General features: G+C 30.2%; 1 protein-coding gene across 2 annotated transcripts; it reads left to right on the top strand.

Annotated features, from left to right (window-relative positions):
• The first annotated feature begins 39 nt into the window (after window positions 1-39).
• On the top strand, window positions 40-26,060 carry mora (cysteine and histidine rich domain containing protein). 2 transcript variants are annotated; one of them, XM_075360726.1, is made up of 8 exons: window positions 40-231; window positions 4,438-4,544; window positions 12,477-12,632; window positions 17,962-18,060; window positions 18,730-18,870; window positions 20,119-20,292; window positions 21,515-21,712; window positions 25,080-26,060. In XM_075360726.1, exons 1-8 carry the CDS (start codon window positions 150-152, stop codon window positions 25,290-25,292), a joined length of 1,170 nt encoding a protein of 389 aa, XP_075216841.1. In that variant the 5' UTR covers window positions 40-149; the 3' UTR covers window positions 25,293-26,060. The 2 variants fall into 2 exon arrangements, with proteins under 2 accessions (XP_075216841.1, XP_075216842.1); XM_075360727.1 differs by lacking the exon at window positions 17,962-18,060 and having other exon boundaries at window positions 42-231; window positions 25,080-26,055.
• The last annotated feature ends 1,741 nt before the right edge of the window (window positions 26,061-27,801 follow it).

Below are 27,801 nucleotides of genomic sequence, written 5' to 3'. Positions count from 1 at the left end.
CCCGCTGACAGTCCACCATTTCCATAGCAACGGGAAGATCAGCTGAGATCGTATCCTGCAGTTAAGAGTATCTGCTTGAGTGTTCGTGTGGTAGTTCTTGCTTGTTCGAGAATATTCATTCGAATTTTGTCAGTAGTTGTTTGTTAGAAATGCCTGGTGAAAAAGGAGATATGTTACTTTGCTATAACAGAGGATGTGGCCAAATGTTTGATGCTAAAGAAAATAAAGATGGTAATTTTGATTTAAAGTTTATTACTTTAATTTTTTAGGTAATTATTTTTGAAGCCATGTGCTTTCGCTGTCTGTTACTATGGAAAAATATATTTCACTATCAAGGTTGTGAATAATTTTAGAGTTATACTAATTAAATAGAATTTATTTATTTTAATCACACATAGAGCGGTTGTACGAGTTATTTGAACAATATAACCTACAAATGATTTACTAGTTAAGGTCCCCATTATTAGTTATTTGAGTTTTTACTATTGTTTAATTAATAGAAGTATGGATATTTTATCCTTTCTTAACGTAATTTTGAATAATTTATGGTTTCAAGCCAAATATTGTATATTTTATCCTGCTAGGGTTATTATTGTAGTTCTTTGTGAACTTTGATTTACTAATTTTAGGTTAATACAGATCTTTAATTCGTTTCTTGTTGAATTTTAAACTATCCCTTTGTTATTTTTTTATCATTTTTATTACAAAGGTTTAATTTATTATAATTACAAACTATTTTTTTATCTCTGTAATTTGATTGTTTATACTTTTTCATAGGTGATTATTGGATAGCAATAACTTGATAATTAAACATACTTTAGTGAGTAATTGTGGAGTTATAGTAATTGTGTAGTGAGTAATTAAAAAATATATATTGGAATTCTAAGTGACAAGATTATTTTTACAAAAATCTGTGTTCATAGATTTTAGTTTTTATTGCATTCTTCTTTTTAAAACTTTTTGTTTTACTAGATGGTTTTTGGTGGTAACAGTTATTTAAAACTATTAGTTTTAACTATAAAACTAAATTGATTTAATAGCTACAACACTTTTAACTCTTTTTTTTTTCATTTTTATTGTAACAGTGTGTACAGTTATTGCAGTGCAGATTGTATCTAATAATATTATCAGAACCATTGACTTTACAATAAGATGGTACATTTATATGATATGCCTAATTCTAATTAGGTTTAGCAGATTCATCTGTTTCCATAAAAGTCGGTCATGTTTAAATTGTGGGACTTACAGATTCTTGATCTGAACTGATAGGCTGTTTGATTCCTTATATCAAATTCAATCTCCTAGTTGCTTACTATTAGAAGTGATTCACTGCTCTTCTTCCTCCAAACTTGCTGTATTTCTTTGTAATTATTTTCAGAATCTATTATGTGTTATTTCCAGTACTAATGCTAAAGGGCTGGGCTAAATAAATGTTAATTTGCAAAATTTTTTTCTATCTTTAAAATGTTAAATTTTTTGAAATAAAATTAGTTTATTAAAGTTTTAGCTAATAAACTTTGTAAATATGATTATTAATGTTATTATTTTTGTGTAAAATATATCCACTTCTGTAATATAAAAATGAAACATATCTCAGGACCTTTTAATTATGTTAAAAAATATTATATAGTATATATAAAAATAATTATTTAATCTATGTGAATGTAAACAATACGAATGAAAGAAGTTATTTTCAGTAAAAAAAAAAGTTGAAAATAACATTAGAATAAAAAGTGGTCCAAGCTGTTGGGTGAAAAGCAACTTCTTCCCCTTCTCCAAACTTTAATTAAAATATTGAAACTTTAATATTACATCTAACCTATTTTTTCTCTTTTATCAAAATTTATTTTATCTACATGAAAAATGAAAATACTATGGGGCCAAGAGGTTTTGGTCCTATTGATCCCCAACAATTCCTTTTGAACTGTTTTCTTTTTTCCATAAAAAGAATAAAAATCTGTTAAGAGGAGTTGTATTCTTCTTAACTTCTCATCATGCCCCAAAGCGCACCCCTTATTAACAATAATTAAAATCTGTGGTACTTAAACTGTTCTTTCTGAAAAATGTTGTATGTGTTCAGGAAACTTTAAAAAAATGGAGAAAAAGAAGTTCTCATGCCTTCTTCGCATCCAAAGAGTTGCAGTCTCTAATTAACAGAAATTAAAATGCTGCAAAATGGAAACCACTTATAAAAATCATTCCCACTCCTCTGAGAATTCATTTAAGCTTCCCTAAATTCAAAATTGAAAGCTTCTAATATTCAATCCCTTGTTTTTCTAAATACGATATTTATTGGTAGGCCAGTAAAACCATTATAATGCTGAGAATTTGAACTGTGTAATTACCCCAAATAGCAAAATTATTAACTTCTTGAAGCCTTTTCATTAACAAAAAATTTTTTTGCGATACTCTGACTTTATTATCAAACTACATCAATCTTCCAAGTGCACACAAAAATATTATTTACATAAAAAATATAAGGGACCCTCATCCAAATTCTTTATTTAGTAAAAATTGAAATTAATTATTTCCACCTTACAAATAAATATTATTTTAACAATTCTTTTTAAAAATTGTATTTTTGAGAAATTAAAAAACAGTCATGTTAATCATATTTGAATCCCCCTTATCTTCCTTCCCCTTTTACTCTTCAGTTATGAAATTCTGATGACCTTTGCAATTAGTATAATATGACCACTTGATAAATTAATAATTGTTGAAATCATTGTACATAAAATTAAACTTTTATGTTGATGTATATATTCCCATCAATGTGAAATATATTATGGGAGAAAATACTATGACGTAAGCAAGTCCGTTAATCTTATACTGTATTATTTTCATTAATTAATCTTCATGTTTTCACATAACAATAGTATTAGTGTTAATAAAATTTGTACTAGAAATTAATCATAAACATTATTGAAATACAGTATGAGCTCCACTATAATGTGGCTTGATATACTGCAGATACGAATATAACGTGGATTTATAACCTGTCCCCCAAAAAAATCTGTATATCTGAAAAAAATAGAATAGGGGAAGAAACGCTAGTCACCTACCACTGAATTCCATATCGGTATAAAATCCACCATAAATCCTTTGAAATTGTCAATAATACGCTTCTAATATAACATCTGTCAGTTAGTCGCAACCAATTTTAAAGCCTTGGAATTCCCAGGTTGTTGGTCAGTACTGTCACAGAGTAATACAGAAGACATTGAAACAGGAAATGTTCGTATTTTTACTGATGAACCCACATTGGAATTGTCAAATTCAACCAAGCAAGAATTGTCTGCAAGTCTCAATCTCAATCTCAATGAATATGGTCAAGAAGACAAACACCCATTGCCCATTACATAACCAACGAAGAAATTGTAAACTCCATTCTACAACCTAACGATAATTTCTCGTAGGAAGAAGGGGAAGGTGTTGCAGAGGTCGCTGTTACAGAGAGGTCTACACCCTCAATTAAAGACGTTCTGGAAACGTAATATGTCCAGAACGTCTATATAATACAAAGATGTTCTGGAAAAGAAGTGTAATAAAATAGATGGAGCAACAAAGTGATAGTGTTGATGGTCATTTATTGAATTTACAAACTTTAAAGTCGTATTATAAAGAAGAAATATGCAACCACAAAACAAAAAACAATAACTTCTTATTTTAAAAAATAATTTACATTCAAAGAAAAAATATTGTATCTTCCGTATTTAATCTGTTTCTATTTAAGTACACATTATACTTTATTGGCTTTTTCTATTAAACCAGTATTACTTGATTTTTCCAATTTTTTTAATTGATCCCCTTTGTGATTTAAAATTTACTTCTCGAAATAACATGGTTAGCCTATAACACTGATTTCATGTAAGACCCCCAATAACTGCGTTATAGTGGGGTCTCACTGTATGTTATAATTTAACATGAAATATTTTTTTGAAGGCTTTCCCTATCTAAATATTTTTAAAATGAGCCCTCCGAAACTGTATTTTGTGTCTATTTGGACATGTAAAATGTTTTTATGAGCAATAGTACTTGAATGAATAATGGCAGCATACAACTATCACCATGTGAAACCAGGCACTCTTGTAATTAAATTATTTTTTATTATTAAACTTTTATCACTTTTTTATTTTGTCATTTTCTTTTCTTTCATGTCATTTGGGGAGAAAGCTCCTCCTCAACTCTAGTATGCTGATACATTTTTTTGTGTATTCACATCTTGTCTGTTTCATTTTGGGTTTCTGAAATTATTGTTTACTAATTTTATAATTGTATTCTTTTATACTTGTGTGCTAGTAGTTCTTTTACCAGGAAATAAACGCATAAAACTGCAATAGCTGAAAATAAATCCATTGCATGACTCACTTTCATTATTTTGTCATTCCTTTTTTGCAGCGTAGTATTTACCAAAATGCATTTATTATTTATTTTCAGATTCATGTGTTTTTCATCCTGGTGCTCCATTTTTTCATGATGCTTATAAAGGATGGTCATGTTGTAAAAAGAAGTGTACAGATTTTACAGAATTTCTGAACATTAAGGTGAGAAATAAATTTAAGTTTGAATAAATAAAATATTTGCTTGTTAAAAGTTTCAAGACATTAGAATTTTATGTGAATAAATAATATTGAAAATATTGGGCATTTTTAGAAGAAAAATGAAATTTCATTTATGGTTTTACTCATGAGTTTCACTAGATTTATGATAGGTGGTTAGCTAACAATGAAATTTAGTGTTGCTGTTTTACAAATGGTAGGAGGGGGGGTCCTTCCTCTGAATTAAGAATGGCAGCTTACAACTTGCCCTCATTTCCAAGAAAATTTCATGTCTTTAAATAGGTTATTTGTATATTTGCAGTCACAGTAGTGGTAACAGTTGAATGATGGGCATACTAATCTTATAATCAAGAGGTCTAGGATTTGACTCTGTGTGACAATTAGTTTTTACTTTTAATTTTTTTTATTACAAGTACACTAATGCAGACGACTTTTTATAATAATAAAGTTACCAATAATTTTCTCCAAAATTAATTGTTTTATTCAATTTTTCAGGTCAAAAACTACACGAAACCATCAAATTTACTCAATAATTTAAGTTTAAATAATTTCAGTATGGCTTTATTTTACTTTTAGACAAAAATTGGGGTGAATTTTCTCTCACACTTTAAAATGAAGTATTTCTAGACTTGTATTTTAATTTTCGTTGTTGAACATAAGCTGAAATCCTTCCTGTTTCTTTGTAAGACACCTTGTACTTTTTTTTTAATCTAATATTACCTAACAGAACTTGTATGAGCAGTTTTTTATCCCTCATAAGTAATGGGGTTTTCTTTTATTTTTTTTTAATGTGTATTATTTGGTTGTAATATCATTTTATAATGAGTGAAGTGTTTGTGGAAATAACAATATTGACAGCTGTAAGAAAGCAATCTGATTTTATGAAACTATGAAGCTAATTAGATATCAAAATTATTTTAATAAAACGAAGTTTTTTTGTTTGTTTCTGTACAGTATAAAATTTAATTTTATTGATTGGTTTATAATGATATTATCAGTATTATTGATCCTGATTATAATTAATTTTCGTATTATATTTACAAGAGAAAATTTAATTTAAGTACAAATATTTGCTTCAAAAATTCATAAAAGTAATTTGCAATTTGATGACTATCTTTAAAAGTCTTTTGTTGAATCACTTCTAATTAGTGCTTATTAGAAAAAAAGATATAATTAATAGATAGGTAATTTCTAATTTTAGCAAGTTGAGTGTAAATGGTTGGCTTCAAGTTTTAGGGTAATAAATCATTGACATCAACATTTGCAAAAAAAAAACATGCTAAACATTTTTTCTTAAGCTCATGTTTATATTTTGCAAGATAATTTTAAAAAAAAAGATGAAAGTTTATTTTTTATACAGTTTATATTTTAGAGTACTGCTTTCCTTGTTTAGAATAAAGTAATTATTAACTGTTCCGTTTTATTTCCATGCAACACTTGTTACTAATGCAAGTTAGCAGTCTCATATATTCATAACTTTTTTTAAATTATGTATTATCTTTTTTGTTTTAGTATTTTTCACACCTTTGCTTGTCATAAAAGTTCAGCAATTTTTTATTCTTGCAATTTTTCAAAATTTTGATTTGAACGTAGAATAATTTTATGTAATTGATTCTTCAGTCTGACCAAATTGCTTTCTGTTAGAGAAAGTAATTTTGTATGAGTTGGATCAATTTTGATGAAATTTTTAGATATAATTTTAAATTTAATAATCATGGATTTTAAACTGAATTATTTGTATGATTTATAAATAGTTATTATTTTTATTTATTTATTATTTTTATATTATTAATAATAATATTAATTAAATAGTTAATATTAATAAATAAATAGCTTTATACATTAAAGTATATTTGATTTATTTAATCACAATAATTGTCTAAGATCACAGTGTTTTTTAAAAGTTTAGAGAACTGTTTGTAATATGATATAATGCGGAGTACTGTAGCTGAACTTTGAAGGCATTGTTGTATGGTTTTACCATGCTGCAACAGCAGCTCCAGTCAACACTGCAGTTGTGCGGTGCTATTTTAGCCATCTGTAGAGTTGTTGTTTAGTTTCTTGCTATGCATTTTGAATCTTGTTAATCCTATTTAAAGTAAATACTTAGGTACGAGTATATAACTATACAAATACACTGATAGTTGGATATGTGATATGTTTATATCAAATTTATTTGTACAGGTATCATTTATTGTCTTGTTCTGCATTAATGTTTTATTGTTTTTTTGTTTACAATGGTTTATTAATACTTAATGATTTTTTTTAAATTTTATTTGGGCTACCTTTTGCAATTTTTTTTTGTTGTAGGCCAATACATTTACTGGTTTCACCAATTATATGATTGATTAGTAGCAATGAAAATTATTTATTTAGGTGTATTTCTTTTTTTCTATATAATACTCAGATGTGCTATGATGAATTGAGATCTTTAATTGTTCAAGAAGTGGTTAACTGGAAAGAATATTCAGCTTTTATTCTAGAAGACGCCACTTACTGGCTATCGATAGAGAATTTGTCAGATTATTTGTATCTTATGTCCCCAAATTGTGAATATGCCAGTAGCATGGAAGTTGTGGCAGCAACAAAAATTTGCCCACAATTTCAGTTTCAAATGTTTAATGAGAATTAATAAGCTTACACAACAATAGGGAATGGCGCTATAGTATGTAATTTAATATTCTCAGGTTGTCGAAATATGGGACATTATGAGAACTTGGAACCTAATGATGATGTTGATACATCTTCCGCAAGTTAGTTTCCTCATGGTAATTTAATTCTTGGCATTGAAAAAAATAATGAAAACTGGAAAAAACAGTGTTGGGTCATTCTGAATTAATGGAAAATTATTACAAAGTAAAATAAAACAGAGATAAAAAAATTAAAATGTTATCATATGTTAGGCCATAAGCCCTAAATGACATATTTTTTTATCTTCAGTCATTTGAATGGTTTTATGCAGCTCTTGAAGGTTTCCTATCTAGTGCCAGTCGTTTCATTTCGGTATATTTCCTACATCCTACATCCCTAACACTTTGTTTTACATATTCCAAACATTGCCTGCCTGCACACTTTTTCCCATCTACCTGTCCTTCCAATATCAAAGCAACTATTCCAGGATTCTTTAATATCTGGCCTACAAGTCTGTCTCTTCTTTTAACTATATTTTCCAAATACTTCTTTCTTCATTGATTTGTCACTTTATCCACTCATCTGATTTTTAACATTCTCCTACAGCATCACATTTCAAAAGCTTCTAATATTTTCTTCTCAGGTACTCTGTCTAAGTTTCACTTCCAAATAAAGCTGCGCTCCAAACATATACTTTCAAAAATGTTTTCCTGACATTTAAATTAATTTTTGATGTAAGCAAATTATATTTCTACTGTAAGCTCGTTTCACCTGTGCTATTCATCATTTTATATTGCTATTGCTTCTTCCATCTTTAGTAATTCTACTTTGCAAATACTGTTATTTGAAAATTTTGAAGAATTCTGTAATTCTACTTCCATAAGGTTTTCTCTTCCTATTTTTATATTCAGTGGTCTATTTACATTATTTCTACTACATTTCATTAGTTTTGTTTGTTCTTGAATAGGACTTCATCCATGCCATTCATTGTTTCTTCTAAATCTTTGTTACTCTCAGCTGAAATTACTATATCATTAGCAAATCATAGCATCTTTATCTTTTTACCTTGTACTGTTACTCTGGATCTAAATTGTTCTTTAACAACATTAACTGCTAGTTCTGATTAAAAATTAAAAAGTAACGGGGATAGGGAACGTCCTTATTGAACTCCCTTTTTTATTATGGCTTTTTTTAATGTTTTTCAATTATTACTGTTGCAGTTTGGTTCCTGTAAATGTTAACAATTGTTCTTCTGTCTCTATACTAGAACCCTAAATTTTTTAAAATGCAGAAAATTTTATTCCAGTCTACATTATCAAATGCCTTTTCTAAGTCTATAAATGCTATATGTTGTTTTGTTTTTCTTTAATCTTCCTTTTACTATTAATCTGAATGCTAAAATTGCTTCTCTTGCCCCTATAGTTTTTCTGAAACCAAATTGGTCTTCTCCTAATCCACTCCAAATCCACTCTCCTCTCAATTCTTCTGTACAGAATTCTAGTTAGGATTTTTGATGTGTGAGTAGTTAAGCTAATTGTTCTGTATTCTTCACATTTATCTGCTCCTGCTTTCTTTAGTATCATTACAATAACAATCTTTTTGAAGTGTGACAGAACTTCCCCTTTTTCATAAATATTACACACCAGTTTGTATAATCTATCAATCACTTCCTCATCTGCACTTGCAGTAATTCTACAGGTATCCGGTCTATCCCAGGAGCCTTTCTGCCATTCAGATCTTTTAATGCTCTATTAAATTCAGATCCCTGTATTGTATCTCCCTTGAAAAGGGATCAATTACTCAGATGTCCCTTGATACCGAGATCAATTCAGTGTTTGACTGAATTGATCTCTTCAACTTCTTCATAACAACACCAGTTTCTAATTCATTTCCTTGATATAACTCTTCAATATATTCCACCCACCTATCGACCAATTCTTTTGTATTATAAACTGGTGTACCATCTTTATTTAATACATTATTGTATTTTAATTTATGTACCATAAAATTCTCCTTAACTTTCCTGTATGCTCCGTCTATTTTACCAATGATCGTTTCTCTTTCCACTTCTGAATGCTTTTCTTTAATCCAATCTACTTTTGCTAATTTGCAAATCTTCCTGTTTATAGTATTTCTTAATTGTTGATAGTTCCTTTTACCTTCTTTTTAACACTAGCATTCTTATACTTTCTACGTTCATCCATCAGCTGCAATATATCCTCTGATATCCTAAGTTTGCTTATGCTGATTTAAGAATTTCCATTTTAACATTCTCCCATTCTTCTTCAATATTTTTTACCTTATCATTTTTAATCAGACCTCTTGCGATGTCCTCTGCAAAAATCTTTACTTCCTCTTCCTCAAGCTTCTCTAAATTCTACAGATTCATCTCACACCTTCACTTCAGGTGGTTAAACCCCAATCTACATTTTATTGTCACTAAATTGTGGTCGCTATCAATGTCTGCTCTGGGATATGCTTTGCAGTAAACAAGTTGATTTTTAAATTTTTGTTTAACTATGATATAGGCTATCTGATACCTTGCAGTATCGCCTGGCTTTTTCCAAGTGTATATTCTTCTATTATGATTTTTAAATTGTGTGTTGGCAATTACTAAATTATACTTCTTGCAAAACTCAATAAGTTGGTCCCCTCTTTCATTTCTTCTGCCGGCCTGTATTCACCCACAATATTTCCTTCCTTGCCTTTTCCAATGCTTGCATTCCAATCTCCAACTGTTATTAAATTTTCATCCCCTTTTATGTGTTTAATTGCTTTGTAAATTTCTTTATATACACACCCTACCTCATCATCATCATAGGTACTTTAGGTTTAGATTTTATCCTTATTACAATGATTCTATCGCTAAGCTTTTTGAAATACTCTACTCTCTTCCCTATCTTCTTGTTTATTATGAAACCTTCTCCTGCCTGCCCTTTATTTGACGCTGAGTTAATTATTCTGAAATCACCTGACCAAAAGTTGTTTTCCTCTTCCCACCAAACGCCACTAATCCCTACCTCATCTACATTTAACCTATCAATTTCCCTCTAAATTTTCTAACTTACCAACCTTTTTTAGACTTTATTCTACACTTTTACTCGTAGATGTTATTTTTTAATTTTCTGCTGACCCCTTCCTTGGTAGTCCCCACCCCGGAGATCCAAGCGGGGGACCAGTTTACCTCCAGAGTATTTTATCAAGAAAGGCACCTCCATTTTTGTTACATGAAAATGCAGAACTACATTTTCTTGGAAAATAACTGCCATTGCTTTCAGGTGCGCAGTACTCAGAAGAATGAGTGATGTTGATATGGCCGTTTAAGTGACCCACACCTTTAACAACTACTGAAAGAGCTGCTGCCTTCTTTCAGAAATCATTCCTTAGTCTGTCTTTAATAGATACCTCTCCGATGTAGTTGCACCTTCCATCCACCTACTCTGTATCACTGAGCACTCAAGCCCTCTCACCATCGGCAAGGTCTCATGATTCATAGAGGCAGCTAAATGACATAGATGATGTAAACTAAATAGGTAGACACTCATGTTCAGGCATTTCAGTTGTGTAGTTTGTAACATTTTTTTGGAGATGTTTTCTGACTCAAAGTATTCTACAGGTTGCTCCAAAGGAGTAATTAAACTGGGCCGCACTTGTAATTCCCTATTAATTCAACAACTTATAAAAAATGAATTAAATCATTCCAAAAACTTTATGCTAATATATATATATATATATATATATATATATATATATATTAGCATTTGCATCAATAGGAGCAAAAATGGCTCTTCTTCCAGGTTATGAACCTGGAAAATGGCTCTTTAAAATGAGGCTGAAAGTGGCTTTAGATGGTGAACCACTTCTCCACCATGACTTGCTGATTCAAAACAGAAGAACAGAAAAAAATCAATATTCTTGATCCAAATTTAGAGCCCTCTTTTATTCCCTTATGGGAATCAGAGCTGGGGAATTACTATCCCGCTGCAACTCTGATCAAGAACTACTTTTAACCTTGGAAATCCAAGGTCTCAGTACTGTCCTTTAATTCATAATGAATTCAATCAATTGTTGAGTGCAGGAAAGTTTAGTAGCAATACATTGTTGATGACTATGAAAAAATTGAGGCTAACAGATTGAATTATACAAGACAGAATCAATGTCACCTTAGGGTCGAATAGTACAAGGATCTCTCTCCTTATTGAAATCTAGAATGCTGAGATTAAGGAAAATTTACTTTCTGCAAAAGCTTTTATTTTGCTATCATCATTTCAAGTTAGCCCATGAAATATTATTCAGCACTTTCAACATACAATGGCAGTAGTTAGAAATTATGGTAAGCATGATCTATTTATTACCATGATGTGTACTATGAAATGGGAAGAAATTTCAGAAAATTTGAACAGCCAATCAATAGAACATTGTCCTGATTTAGTAACAAGAGTTCCAACTAAAACTGAAAGGCTACTGCTACTCTATGTATCTGAAGCTAAAGGTTTTGAAGATCTAAGAAGAATGAATGTTGTTCTATACAATAGCTTACAAGAACCTGCAATGCATAGGGGTTTACTTAATAATGATGAAACCTGGGAAAAGACCTTAGATGAGGCAGGAGTTTGTAGCATACCACGAAACTAAGAAATTTATTTGCTTACCTTCTTATTTTTGTGTTACCGCGTTATGTAAAACACCTGTTTGAAAAGTATAAACACAATTTCTTAGAAAGTTTTGCAAATAAGACATAAAAATGGCCATACACTAAATTTTGAACAATACCAGGATTTAATTGTAATAGAAACTAACAACTTTAAGTGTTAACAGTGGTTCATGCAATAAATACAGTCTTCCAATGCCATTATATAATATATCACAAACTCCATTTATTTATTTTAATACTGCTTTTGAAAAGTCAAATAAACTAAATTCAGAATAAAAAGTAGTATTTGAAACTATTAACATTGGTAACCACTTATCAAGAGCTTCCACAGACATGTTTTTTTTATGGTATTGGAAGCAGTGGAAAAACTTAGTGAAATAATATACTATGTATTCTAGTGCCCATTGTATTTTTTTTTTTGCAACAGCCCTTATTGTTAGTTAATGTAAATTAGTTAAGCTGTACCCATAATCCACTTAAAAGTAATCACATTTGTTACAGTTGGTAACCTATAATTAACTTGCCATTATTGAAATCTATATTATATTATTATAGTTTAGATTAATATGGTATTGAAATAATTATTTAATTATATTTCGGATTTATTAATCTAATTTTTTACTTTTTTTTAGGGTTGTACAAAGTCTTTTCACAGTAATGTTAAACCAGTTGAACCAGAGAAACCAAAAGTTGATAAAAATATTGAAAAATCAGAAGTTATTGAATACAGAGCTCCAGAATCACGAACACCTATTGCTCTTGAAAGACCATCTTTTGATATACCACTTGTAAGTGATTTTTGAAATTAAGACTTTATATTAAATCTAGCTTATAAATAATATTCTGAAGTAAGTATAATTTTTGTTTTTTTATGTACCCATTATATAATTCAATGATAATTATTTAAAAAGGTTGGGAAACAACTACCACATACAACTCACAACTTTTTACTCATAACACAATTTACTCACATACAAATCACAACTTTTTTCTTGAAAACCAACATGAAATTTATGAGTCCGCATGATATGCAGGGATTTCCAAATGAGGGCCCACTATCTGTAGTTACATATTATGGTATAGTATACTAATGTACAGTAGTAACATAAATAAATTGTACCATGTATTCTAACTACTTTTGATTTCACATCAGTAACTTAATGTTAAGTCACATCCATTATCTAGGCTGTATTGTAATGCTTGTTTATAAATAAACTTTTGTCATAAGGGTTTTTTATCTTCGTATTTTTGGTTATTTTAACATTTGTTATTATTCATCATCCTATATTTTATATTCAACATAAGTCATCAGCTAAACACATAACAGTATTCATTTTTAGTTAAGTGAAGGTTTATAGCTTACATTTTGTGGGTTCAGTTAATACTTATGACAGTTTGAACTTTAAGTGACCTAGTAAAAATAAGTTCTGTAAAATGTTCGTGTTCATTTACGGTCGGCGAAAAATGAAACGTTATTCACTTAGCCGAGGGAATTGGTAATCGAGCAGCAGATCACAAATATCATAAATGTGTTATAATGAAGAATATATTATAGTATACAGAACATCATAAATATGATATTCTGGAATTGTGTATAAGAGATTGGAGAAAGAAAAAAGAGAAGCTTATGCATAGAATTAAAAATAGAAGAGCAGTTTGTGGCAGAATTATAAAGTTTCCTCAAATGCTCAAGAAGAGCAGTTGTTTCTTACATTCTAGACATACACGAGCAAGTATTTGCTGTTTAACAGAGATTACACACAGTTAAGAATCACAAAACCACACAAATTATGAGGGAAATTCAAACACTGAATTTTAAAGCAAGTCGAGGTTGGTTAAATTGTTTTATGAATTGATGTGAACTGTCAATAAGAAAATGTAACAGTTTACTTTGACATGCCATTAGATTCAGCAATTAATGCTGGCAGTGATAAATCTGTTTGCATGCATACTTGCAGTTATAAAAAACAGGATTATACAGACATGTTGACAGTACTTGTAGATGACAAAACATTTCCACCATTTATTGTTTTTAAAAGAAAAACCCTTACAAAGGGTGAAAAAGTACCTGCGGGTGTAATTGTTAGATGTCAAGAAAAATAATAAATGAAATAACACGCTAGTTTTAGAGTGGGTAAAATATGTGTGGGGGAGTGATGATCTGGTGCTCTTTTAAAATAGAAAAGTATGTAGTGACAGTTTCCATATGCCACAGACAATGTAAAAAAAAGACTTGAGAAAACAAAACAGTGCAAGTTTGTATTCCTACTAGAATTATGTTATTACTCCAGTCACTTGATGTTGGCATTAACCGGCCTTTCAAAGTCCATTTGAAACATTTTTATTCAGAGTGGATGAAGATTACAGTCCATGAAACAACTCCTAGAGGAAGATTGAAAAAGCTGAGTTTTACATTAATATGCAAGAGGATCTTGCTTAAAATGATTGGGCTGTGAAGAACTTCAAGAAATGCCCCATTTCTAATAGCCTTGTTGTAGGGAAGACTCTGCTGTATGGGATGACAAAGATTATCACACTCCTTCTGAAGTAGAAGATTAAAAAAAAAGATGAATATAAAAACACAAGTAAGAATCCTTCAGATTACCATATTTGTAATTAATTTAATTTCTTATTAAATATAATTTAATTTTAAAGTACATATTTGCACTTTATTTTTATTGTATAAAAAATCAATTGAAAATTTTATGTGTTAAATTTTTTTCCAAAAACTAATAGTAATTTTTTGGGTGTGTATCATGCACGAGTAAATAAATAAAGATGCAAATAATAATGCACTTTCTAAATAAATTTAGAAAGATCATTCATTAGATGGTTTATAACTAACTTAATTAAATATAAATATAACCATTGCAATTAGATTTTTTAGGTAGACTTTTCATTTCTAACCGGATATACGAGGTGCTACCCAAAAGTTTGGGGAATTTTACCATAAAAATAAAATAGCTTACCATAACTTATAATTTCCACTGTCTCCTTCAAAGTAATCCCCTTGGGCATTGATACAGTGATCCCAGCGTTTTTCCCATGATTCCATGCATCCCTGGAAGTCTGCAGTTGTAAGTTTTCGAAGCACGTTCTGCGTTTCTTCCTGAATCTCCTCAATTGTGTTAAAACGACCGCCTTTCAATTGAAATTTTATTTTCGGAAAGAGAAAAAGTCACACGTGGTAAGGGGTCAGGTGAATAGGGTGGGTGGGGAATCACTACCGTCTTTTTGGAAGCCAAGAAATTCCAAACAGCTAGCGATGTGTGCGTGAGCGTGTTGTCATGGTGCAGAACCCAGTTCTGCACCATGTGGGAAAACTTTTGGTAAATGTTTGAAAATGATGTATAAATTGCAATTAGTATAAAGTTTAAGTGATGAGAATAAATCATATAAAAAGATCTCTGTGAAGACATACAGGAATGTGTTTATAAAGAAGATTGTTTCTTTTACTGCTTAGTTTTTTATGATGATTGAAACTGTTGAACATATGTGTTATTTCTCCAATATAAGCATGCTTTGTGTTGTTTCCCATGAAAAAGGTGTATGAACTATTATTTTTTCACAAATATACTAACTGGAGAAGTTTATCTTTATATGTGTAATGAATGGTTAATGCCTAATATAAGAAACTGAAATTCCCAGTACAAGATGGCTGTGGCTAATGCCATGTTACACTGTGAACTGTAGTCTTGAACAAGATTGAACTCTGCAAACTATCTGGATGAACACCTCACAAGAGATTGGGTTGGTTGTGCAACTGTTAAAATTATGGCATTGATACGTTGGCCACCAAGAAGTCCAGACTTAGTCCCTTGAGCTTTGTAAATTTTTGTGGGGTTTTATAGAAGACAGAATTTATCCCTCCTTCCTGTTGATATAGATGACTTAAAACAACATATTACAAATGATGTTACTAGTGTTAAATGGGATGTGCTTCATTCCAAGCATGCTTTGCTTATTTAGGATGAATTGGATTGTGTTAATATTGTCTTGTAACTTACAAGACAATGCACTTACACTTGCATCCCTGGAAGTGTGCAGGTGTAAGTGTTCGAAGCAACTTACAGTATATCCATTGAACGTTTATAGATACAAACTGTAAGAAATTTCCTATGAAATCATGTAAGAAATAATTTCCTTATTTGAAAATATAGTTTTTAAAAATCATCTAAAGTATTTATTTTATTTGTAATCATTTAGTATTATTATGTATGAAATCATCATGATTACCTGTCTCCTACTAATTTGAAAGAACATGGATATTAAACATTTTTAATTGTAATTTTTTTTTTTTGTAATTGTAACACATGAATTCATTTTTAAAGTTTACAAAAGATAATATATTATATTTACAAAATATATTATTTATTTTCTATGTTGTTATCTATTAGGCTTGTTTAGCATTTATTGTTTACAGAATATTTAGTTGAAAAAGATTTTCAGATTCCTCTTCACAAAGTTTGCTTACATATGTAGAATTTAATTTAAGGCTTTCCAAGTTTGACTTATATAATCTGTATTGTGTGTGCGCATCCTTGTAGGTGATTATAATGGATATATGTAAATATCTGGATGTGCACAGCCATTAATGAAAATTAAAATAGGTTCATCATTTTCTCAGTTATATCATAAAAGGGAAACTACATTGTAACATGTTTTCAAAATTTTAGTAAATTTCTTAAGCATATTTCTGACAATTTATGGGATCCAGTTAATCATAGAAACATAAATGTGCAGATATAACATTTTATACAGATTACAACTTTTCTTTTATCATTGAGGTTATCATGAAACAGAACATCTGTTTCTGATATAATACAATTTCAAGTCCATATGGAGATATGTTTTTTAATTCATGAAATGAAAAAACTGTGAAACTTCATTTCGTTAGTGATAAATTCATACAATGTAATCTGTATTTCATAAAAACTAATTTGCAGATACTTCGAAGATCTAAATAGCAAAAAATAAAAGTACCTAACAATACACTGAAGTAATTAAATAAAATTGGTTTTATTTTACTACTAGAAAATCATTAATAAAAATCAAACTGCTGATACGTCAACTTATTACTTATATGTATCACAAAGTATCTTCTTCTTACTTGTAATTAAAAGTATTACAAAAAATTCTAAATCCATAGAGTTAGATCTGTTCATATAATAAAGTTGCAAGAAATTACAATGGGTAAGAAATTATAATGGGTTTTGAATTTGTGAAATATGTGCTTACTACATTTTTTATTGACTTTGTTAGAAATAATTTGTTAACAGTCAAGGTAAATCCCATTATTTGGTTGGTCAGTTGCAATTTTCAGAATGATTTCATATATCAGTCCTTATGACTGATAAAATAGAAGGATTTATGGTCTCTTGGGATTGGGTGTTAAAGTTATTCAAATTTGCAAATAGCCAAAAGAGTTATGTATTGTGATTGGTCAAAATTTATTGCTTTCCAGTTGATAAATTCCTTTCTGTGCCATTGATTGATTGAAATATAGAGAATATAAAATATAGAGTAAGGAATTGGTCAATTCCTTTTGTTGCTGTGGGGTTGAAATTAAGTGCGTTTAAATTGGTAACCTTTCCATACTGTGGTAGATGTAAATATACTATTTTGTGATTATTCAAAAGTTTTTATATTTGTGGTTGGTTAATATTTGAAGTCTAGTTGGAAATATGTGTAATCTGATTTTCCTGAACAAAATCAAATTATACAAACATACTAAAATTTAATTGTATAGAAATAGAAACCAACATTTAATAAAATGCTTTTTATGGGTGGTTTAATTTATTCCTGCAGTGACATTAATGGGCTGATGTTTGAATTTGATATATTTGCTGTTGATGAGTGGTATTTATTTATAGACTCGTCAAAAAATTCTTAAAGCCAGTTAATGTTGTTGCATAATTCAAATAAGATTTCTCTATAATGATAACTCATGCTTTAGCAACAAAGGAAATATTTGAAGGTATGTTACTTATTTTGAATGATATAATAATATTATGTTATGCAATATATAATTATATTTTGAATGATAATTAATTATGATGAACACTTGCCGTAATTTGTTTTGACCAGAAAGTTACTGGGCTTCTTTTCGGTTTACAGAATTGCTTTTCAAAATATTGTTTCTTGTGTTTTGGAACAAAAGTTGTGGTACCAATGCTACCAGTCTACATTGCTTTGTTCAAGACTGGACAAAAAGAGGTAATTTCACTAAAGACAACAAAATTTTAAGAATACTCCACTTGTTAAGACTTTGTGAGTTATTTTACCTCTTTTACTTATTGTATTAGAATTAATAATGAATTTTGTGAAAACATTTGATAAAGATGGAGATGGCTTTAAATATTTAACTCAGGTTTTTTCACAATAAAGTGATGCAAAATTGGAAAGAAAGAATTTTTATTGGCCTGAAATCAGAGAATTGATGTATAAAATCATTCAAAAGTGTTGTTCTAGTGTTTTGTGGATAAAAAAAATTGAAAATACTATTTACAATATAACTCTGGGCAAACTAAAAAAATGTAGTTTGCAGAATGTTATTGAAAATCAATTTTATGTACTCTTATTTTTCCCCAAACTTAGTGCTGTAAGTCAAACCGAGTGCTGTAAGAACAAAGTACTGAAATGGTAAATAAGCACATACTTTCTTTTGATAATTCTGTATTTTAATTTGAAACTCTGAATTCCTTGCAGTTATGTAGCCAACTTTGATGCATCTTTTCCAGTGTCAGTTGTTGAGTTTATTCGTTTTTTTTTTTTACTTTATAAGTTGACTTGTTTATCTAATGGTGGTACTGTACTAGTAATATTTCCAGCTTATAATGGAAGTTGATTGAAATTATTTGCTAAGGTGTAAATGATTTTTTGCAGGTAACTCTGAAGCCAGAGGTTTCACCAACTCTGCGACAACAGGTTGCTGCATTAGTCAAATCAACTGACAGTTCAGAGGATTCTGTCAGTGATGAAAATATTGCTATAGGAACTAATTGTAAAAATAATAGTTGCAAACAGGTATCAAGTATAACATTTTTTTTTTATTATATTGCTAAAAAATTATAATTGTATTATATTTTTTAAACATCTCCTTTTGAAAATTTGGGCTAAACATATTTCTATTTATCAGAGTAAATCAGAATGTTTGAATTTTTGTTTTATTGATTGTTTAAAACTCTTGTTACTTCCTTGTATAAAGTAAAAGAAGTATTGTGATTGAAAAAAATTTTGGTTGTTACATTTCAACGGAAATATCTATTTTGATCATCCCTGAATCCATTTTGACTATTTTTGGCATGAAATCTGTATCTCACATAACTCAAAAATAATTAGCTGTAGGATATTGACATTTTGGATTTAGGACTATTGTAACATCTCACTGTACACCGCCCCTTTTGATTGCATTCGACTGAACCAAAAGTATCCAAAAATTCCAGAATCCAAAAATATTTGGATTTTGGACTTTTTCTTAACTGCAGTAATAAGCCCTCATTGAGAGCTTCTCAACAATATATCATAAATGGTACTTATATTCATTGGTTCCAGAGTTATAGTGAAATCAAATTTTAAATAATGAAATATTTGTTTCTTACAAGGGGAAGACACATCGGTTCAGATCCGACTTCATCTCCTTTTTTTAACTTTTTTTTTTAATTTAAATATATTGATTTATTAATAATTATTAACCTCTGATTGTAAAAAAGGTTTTACGATAAATAAAAAAATATAGATAGTATGAAAAAAATATCGGAAGTTATTAATAAAATAAAATTTTATGTACTTTTCATTAAAAAAAAAAAGAAAAGTGTATATGTAATTTAGTAGGTGTACCAGGAGGTCATGTTTTGTCCACATCAGATTTTTTCTCATTGGGTCAATGTGAAAAAAAAATAGTGTAATGTTTACTCTCTTATACTTATATTACATTACACTGGGTTTGGCCCAAACAACTTGTTGGTGAAGTATATTTCTGAAATGACAACAAATTATTGTTAGGAGACTTGTATTTGATAACTAGTTTTTATTCCCAGAAATTTTCATCAAAATAGTTTTAAAAAAAATTAACCTGTATGTAGAATGAAATTTTCACTTGTGTAGGATTCAAATCCAAAAAGAAAGTTAAAAAATATAACCAGTTAAACCTTGTTGAAAAAAAAAATGATGAGCAATTTCTTGTATGAATTTGTTGCAAACATTAAGAGACAAGTTTCTTGATTTATTATTAGTTGATAAATTTTATGTATATATTTTTTTCACTTTCTGTAGACATATGAAGGTACTCCATCATTGACTTCACCTTGTGTCTATCATCCTGGGGTTCCTGTTTTTCATGAAGGTCTTAAATATTGGTCTTGTTGTGTAAAACGGACAACTGATTTTAATGCATTTTTAGAACAAGCTGGTTGTGCTTCTGGAACACATGTTTGGCACAAATCAAAGGTTTGTTTTGTATTAATAAGTTTACTTTTTTAATGAATTAGTAATAATTTACTTGCACTTTCAGAATTTCATTTTTATTTTAAAGGTCAGTTTGTTACTTTATATTTGGCAAAACCTAAAAACTGTTTCTTTCTCCATCTTATATAAGACAATAGCTAATATGGATTCTATAAAATTTTTTAAATCAAAAATAAAATAATCTGGGTTTCCATTTTAGCTTAGAACTTAGGCTTTTTAGAGGTCTTTTGGCTGAACTGCGTATTGTATAACCTAGTTTTATTTGGATAGTTCATTCTTCATTATGTTGAAAATTTTACCGATGAATATTAGGCAGTATGCTATTTTTCTTCAGAAGACTTGATTTGATGGAATTTCATGGAACTGCAGTAGTATAGGTATTGGTTGACTTTTAATTCCTGAATTGCAAAAACTCAAAATTATATATATCACATAAAATCTAATACATCCTGTGATGCCTTCCTACTCTGCTTGGTTTAGCTCATACAAAAATCTATGTTACTTTTTAATACATCTTCTGTAAGCCAGACTGATGTATAACTGACCTGTGTGTGTGGTTGCAAGTTAATAGTTTATACTTCTAATCATTCAACTATTTTACTACTATTTCAACCTGAAATCAAAAAAGTGATTTTTTGAAAAAAAAAATTTACTAAAGTAAGAATAATGTAACTACTCTATTAACTTTTAAGAAAACTTTTTGCTGTAGTTGGCTGCAGATAATTCTAAAATATTACAGTACAGTAAAAACATATTGAATAAGGTTTGTACATGTTAGATTCAAATTGTGGAAAGGAACCAATTCTTGCTGTTTGGTAAGATTTACTTTTTTAGGAGGTTTTTGGTTATATTTTATAAAATGGATATCTATGTATGAAGTTTTAATAATTTTCTCTTTGTTTGTAAAAATATTATTGAAAGAGAATTTAGATAACAAGAAATATAATTAGCAAGATACATCCTTTACCCACAATGGTATACACTGATCTAAACTGCTCATGTAAGATCTAGGTCAACTTTTATTTTTATAACTCAGTTACATAATGTAAAGAAATCCAAACAAATAATTACAATAGTCAGCATTATATTTATAATATAATAATTGCTTATAGTAGTAGTATATTTGTAATATTTCATTTAAGTAAGTAGAATGTATATAAAAAAAATTCCATTCATGAAATTGATTTTCATGTGTAAATTTTAGGCTGCTGGAACAGAAGATAACAAAGTGCAATGTCGTTTAGATTGGCATCAAACACCAAGCCATGTCTATGTATCAGTTTTTGCAAAGAAATATGACCCTGACTCATCAGTAATTCAACTTGCTCCTATAAGGCTTAAATTTACGCTATTTTTTCCAGAGGGAAATGGTACCTATTCAAAGGATTTAGAACTTAGAGGAGTAAGTAAGATTTTTACTAGTTTTTTTCATCATAGACATAATTTAATACACTATTACATTTCTTAGTTTTGTTTTAAATAAAGATTGTTGATAACAATAACACTGAAGTTACATAATACTAAAAACTACCAGGGTAAATCAAGTATGAATGGGATTTTTGTTCCTAAGCGTCTACAGTTGGTAGGACTGTGTCCGTGCTTCGAGTATGCTTGGGTGAGGTCATGAGGATTGGGGAGAGCCGGCCATTCCACACTCCCAACCAATTCGTCAGTAACGCTCACAGTGTCGGAGCAACAGGTGCACCCTTCCACTGTGCAACGCATAATTATAAAATTTCTTGCTCGTGATGGAGTTCAAGGAACAGAAATTTTCCGAAGATTGACTGCACAGTTCAGAGACCAAACAGTGTCAAGGACTTGTGTGTTTGTCTGGCATGAAGAGTTCAAGGAAGGATGAGAACAAGTGGAAAATCAGGAACACAATTGTTGTCCTCTGACCAGCATTACAGACAAAAATATTCACGACGGGTGAGAGTACCCGAAATTGCAGAACAGGTTGGAATAAGTTAAGGGAGCTGTCAAGCAGTCATCACAAACAACCTACAGTTCAATAAAATGTGCCAGATGGGTCCCTTGTCTTTCACTGCAGATCAGAAGTTGAGATGTTTGGTCTGTCGGAGGCTTACAGCAAGTTTTGCAAAAGAAGGTGATGCATTTTTGAGTCAGATCGTCACCTGTGATGAAACGTGGGTCCACCACTACACTCCCCAGTCAAAACAAGCCAGTATGGAGTAGCAGAAGAAAGGGGAGGCAGCCCCAATGAAAGCCAAGACTCAACACTCAGCTGACTAAAAGTTCTTTCAACAATTTTTTTTTTGACCGGTGAGGCATATTGCTCATTGATTTTTGCATGAGCGATGCACAATCAATGCTACTTACTACTGCGAGCTGTTGAATGAGGTGAGGGTTACACATCACCGCAAAAGAGAAGACCAACCGTTCAAGAGGCTATCCTCCTCCATGACAACACCAGGTCCCATTCTCCAGCTCTAAGAGTCTGAAAACTAGAAGAAATGAATTGGACTCAACTTGATCATCCTCCCTACAGCCTGGACCTATCACCTTGTGATTTTTATTTGTTTGGGTCACTTAAAAAAAGCTCTAGGAGGGCAATGATTTGAAGATGATGATTTGGAGATGTGCACAATTGGCTCCTGATGCAACCCGCTTCATTCTACAATGCTGCGATAAAAAACCTTCTTTCACACTTGGAAAAATGTATTTCTAAATCAGGAAACTATGTAGAAAAATAAATTATATTTGCCTTTATTTTTTAATAGTTTTTTTTTTAAATCCTGTTTATATTTTATTTACCCTCGTACATTCAGGTTATTCAAGAATGCTAAAAAAATATATTCTCCCTTTGGTAGTTGAAGATTAACTTCTAATACTGAACAAATGTAACTGTTTTAGGAAAATAATTTTGAATAACATAGCACATTTGAGCAGTGGTTAAGGAGATAATTTATTATTACTTGATTGTTTCTTCTGTAAAGGTACAGTTAACTGTACAGTTTATAACCAAGTTGATTACTAAACAATTCTGAGAATTAATGAACATTTCCTATAAGGAAGCCTGAGCTTGTTCTCAGGTGATTCATTATTATCTGGAAGAAAAGTATTTATTCCAGCATTTATTTGACTAGGTCAGTGCAGTCAACCAACACAATTAATATTTTTTTTTACTAATGTGGTGCTTCATCCCAGTGTGGAGCAGCACGTTACCCTAGAATTATAGATGGGCAAAATTTAAAATAAATTTATAAATAAAATTTAAATTTAAAATAGAGGGCCTTTCAATTTTTGGCAGGATTATGCTTATCTTATTTCATGTATCCTCTCTGGATAGTGTCCCTTTTCACAGTCTAACTCTTTTCTTTATATTTGATTCTTTTATTCTATGTGATTTTCTGTAAATTTTATTTAAATGGTAGGTTTGGGATGGGATATGTTTAATGTGTTTTTAATATTTTTTGTGATGTTTTCTGGTGGGGACCTTGCCATGGATAAATCCAGTACCTATAATTCTATCTGATGGCAATACAGAAACCTTAATCCAGGTTTATTAGATAACTGACTTTACTAGGACTTGAACGCTGGAACTCTTGCTTTCCAAATCAGCTGATTTGGGAAGACGCGTTCACCGACTAGACCAACCCGGTGGGTTGGTCTTCGTGGATACCGGTGTTCTTTGGTGGTTGGGTTTCAATTAACTACACATCTCAGGAATGGTCGAACTGAGAATGTACAAGACTACACTTCATTTACTCTCATACATATCATCCTCATTCATCCTCTGAAGAATTATCTAAACGGTAGTTACCGGAGGTTAAACAGGAAAAAAGAGGTTTATTAGATAAAGGAAGAATGATTTTTTATCCTCGCTAATACATAGAATTCATCACTAACTACAATCAACAGTCTGTATTCTTGTTATTTGATTTTGGAATTTTTATTGTCTTCTAAGGTTGTGATTTGATTATTACTTAATGAGTAAATAATACCTATTGTTAATTTATTCAACTGTATTTAACAATTACTATAAAAGAGATAATTTTGTAGACAGTTTGGAGTAAATTAATTTTACTGTCTATTAAAAGTCTATTTTATCTTGTTTGTTTTCTCTTATTCCAATCTTCATGTTGTAAGATAATGATTCGTAGCTGTCATCAGTTGAATGAATAAAGAGTGGAAATCATAATACATACTTCCACCAGTTTAAATAGTAACATTTAAAGTAAGAAAATTTGTCCTTCCTCAGATAAAACATACAAAATGCTATATTAAACATTTTTTCAAACTGTAGTAAACATTTTTAAAAACACCTTATTTTGGGTCAAGCCTGTTATACTACTTTAAATAAATGAACCTATTGACTTCTAATTCAGTAAAACATAAAAAAAAAATATGTTACATTTTCTTCAGTTTGAAGTAAACTTTTTGAAAGATTTCTTCTACAAATGGACCCAGAATAAAAATGTTACTAGTTGCTTCAAAATAAAAAAAACCTAATGGATACTAAGCTGTAAATCATGATTTTGGCTATTGACATTTTTGTCCTTACTTTACACCATTCAGTTTGCAGGATGGTATTTCCTGATGTTCCCCTGATGATGCAGAACTATTAGGTGTAAGGATGCAGTTTAATATCTGAAGCATCACCCAACAGCTTCTTATCTTATTTTTTTAATCAAATGAAGCAATTGTTTATGGTAATTTGTCTTGTTTGATTTCATTTTTCAGAGAAAAAGAGGAGAACTGATCATAAATTACTTATCATTAATCAGTTATATAATTTTTTTTTTCAGATTGTAGATGTTGCACAAAGTAGTGTATCAATGATGCCAACAAAAGCAGAAATAAAACTACGTAAATTAGAACCAGGTTCATGGTCAAATTTGGATTTTCCACAGGTACAACAGGCAGATGAGAAAACGAAATCTTCTACACCCCATAGTTCAAAAGACAATGAGACTAATTTAGTTTCAAAAGTTGATGCTGTTGATCTTAGTGATTTATAAATATTTAAAAATAATTGTTTTATAAAGGTATATAGAACTGTGTAACATAATAACGTTGAATAGACATTATATAAAAGGGTAGCGAAGACTTTAATTACATGATATAAAGTGTGTTAATACTTGTTAGGTTTTTAATTTTTTGTGGAATCTTTCTCTATTGAATGAGGCATTGAATTGTATAATTTTAAAAGGAGAATTTTATAAGAAGAAGATTAGTTGCATAAAAATCAATCTTGTATAAAATACTTGCCTAAGTGTATCATAATTTAATAATACAAAAGAAATATTAAGTTTTTAAAATAATTGTTTATTAAGGGTAATATAGTTAGTCAAGTATATTTGATTTACTTGTGTTATAACAAATTAATTATTATTTTACCAAAATAAATATTTTAATGCAAAGTACATGAGCTAAATTGACACACTTTAGAACTATTAAAAGTTTATTATACATTTAAATGTATGGAAAACTTATAAGATAGATAGATATTGATTGAAAAACTTCATCATAATAAATGCAAATGATAAGAATGTAAAAACATAATAAAATAAATAATTACTGAAAGTAATTTTGTCATTTTATTGACTGTCTACAGATCTACCAGATTTGCTATCAGATTTCTGACTACAAATTTGTTAGCTCTGTATACTAATACAAAGAAGAAAATTAAAAGAAATAAAGTCATAAAGTATTCCTTTGTTATTCTAATTTAACTTACAAGTGTTTTTCAAATCAGTACTTCATAAAAAAACTGTATGATATAATTAGCATAACTTTACTAATGATTAGTAAAATGGCATTTTGAATTTGTTATAGTTATTATGTTTCTTCTGATATTCACCTCTTTAATGTCATTGTGAGCAGAAGACATTTACTATGTGGCTAAATGTTTTAATTTTATTTGACTTCTATATAAACAATGGTTTAAGTATCTTTGCACTTTCTTGTTAATTAAGGATCATTATGCTAACATTTTTCATAAAGCTGATTTTACTTCAACATTTTCATGGAACGGAACATAACGCAAGGATAGCAGGAGTTGGTTTTTTCCTTGCTAATTGCAGAACCTAGACAAATGTCCCTTGCTGTTCTGTCTTTCTATTTTATCTGATGGGCGGGTTATTATTTGTTTAGTGGTGGTATAGATTTTATTTGTTTCATTTTATTTATGGACAGATTTGGTATTTGCATTCTGGTCCTTTAGACCAATGAGAAATAATTGACTAGGGCTGATACGGGGAAACTCCTTTTGGTGCTAAAGCCTTCTGGTCTAACAGGAATTTGCCTTCCGTGGGAGGCCTAGTGTTTGGAGGAAGCTTCCAGACACACATGTATCCAGGAAGGGTTTGGAGGGATCGTGTGGCCACCGTCATTGTGCTGGTTCATCTAAAACAGACATAAAAAAGAAGGCATGTTCTGTATTGCAAGAAAGATATAACAGACCTCGTTAAGGACAGTATGACAACCCTCTCATGTTTCAACCTACTTCAATGGATTTTGAATAAAAGTTTTAAAAGATATTTTATTTTATTTTATATACTTAACTGAAGACTTTCACTAATTTGTCTGTCGACAATGAAAAGGGTTCGGCCAGGTAGCAGCGTCTTATCTATTTCCTGTTGAGGACACCTGCGGAGCATAATATAACAAAACCATATTTCAGTTATTATTAAGCATTTGTTAGGACATTAAATTTTATCTATATCTACACTATTGTAGGATATTATAATCGGGTAGATTAAATTAATATTGGTTCAAGTATTTATTTTATTTTACATTTAATCTGAATAAAATACAACACAACTAAATGTTTATTATTTGTTAAATACTAGTTAGGGTATTATATTAGTTAGGGTATATTTTCTATTTCTGAAGTATTGTATGATGCTGGAATGGGGTAAATAAAATTGATTTAATTTTGCTCAGAAAAAACCGTATGTCCATACATTTATGAATTTTTACAACTTTACACAGACATCCCTTTATAATGACTTTTTTAAAGACTCAAATCATTTCTGGGAGTTACCTGTTGGCTCACCCGATGTAGAGGCTCCTGGCCTGTTTTATCATGTCCCACCTTTTCACGGTGGTTCATCTAATGCGGCATGAAGCCTTTTCCTCACACCTTGCAGTGTAGGGTCCTCTCGGCAGATGTCCCTGAGATGGCTGTGCTTGGGCACGGCTGCTCTCCTGAACAGTCCATGCGCATGTGATACGCCCACTTCCAACACGGTTTTTATGTCCACGTCGTAGCGAAGTGTGATGTTTCTGACAAACCACGGTGCTTGAAAAATCGTTCACAGCACCACGTTTTGGACAGCCTTAAGCTTTTTCTGGAACGTGGAGCACAACAAAGCCCCCCATGCCGAGTAGGTGTATATCAGAAGTGGCAAGACATAGAATCTGTATATGAGTATCTTAGTCACCAACAAAATGGGGCTGGCTCGATTAAGCACTGGGTATAGGGAAGCCCTGGCGACCTTTGCCGTCTGGGTTACATATTTTACA

This window comes from Lycorma delicatula, chromosome 3 (genome assembly GCF_047948215.1).
Source record: "Lycorma delicatula isolate Av1 chromosome 3, ASM4794821v1, whole genome shotgun sequence".
Lineage (NCBI taxonomy): Eukaryota > Metazoa > Arthropoda > Insecta > Hemiptera > Fulgoridae > Lycorma > Lycorma delicatula.
This window is presented reverse-complemented; position numbering and strand designations above follow the sequence as displayed.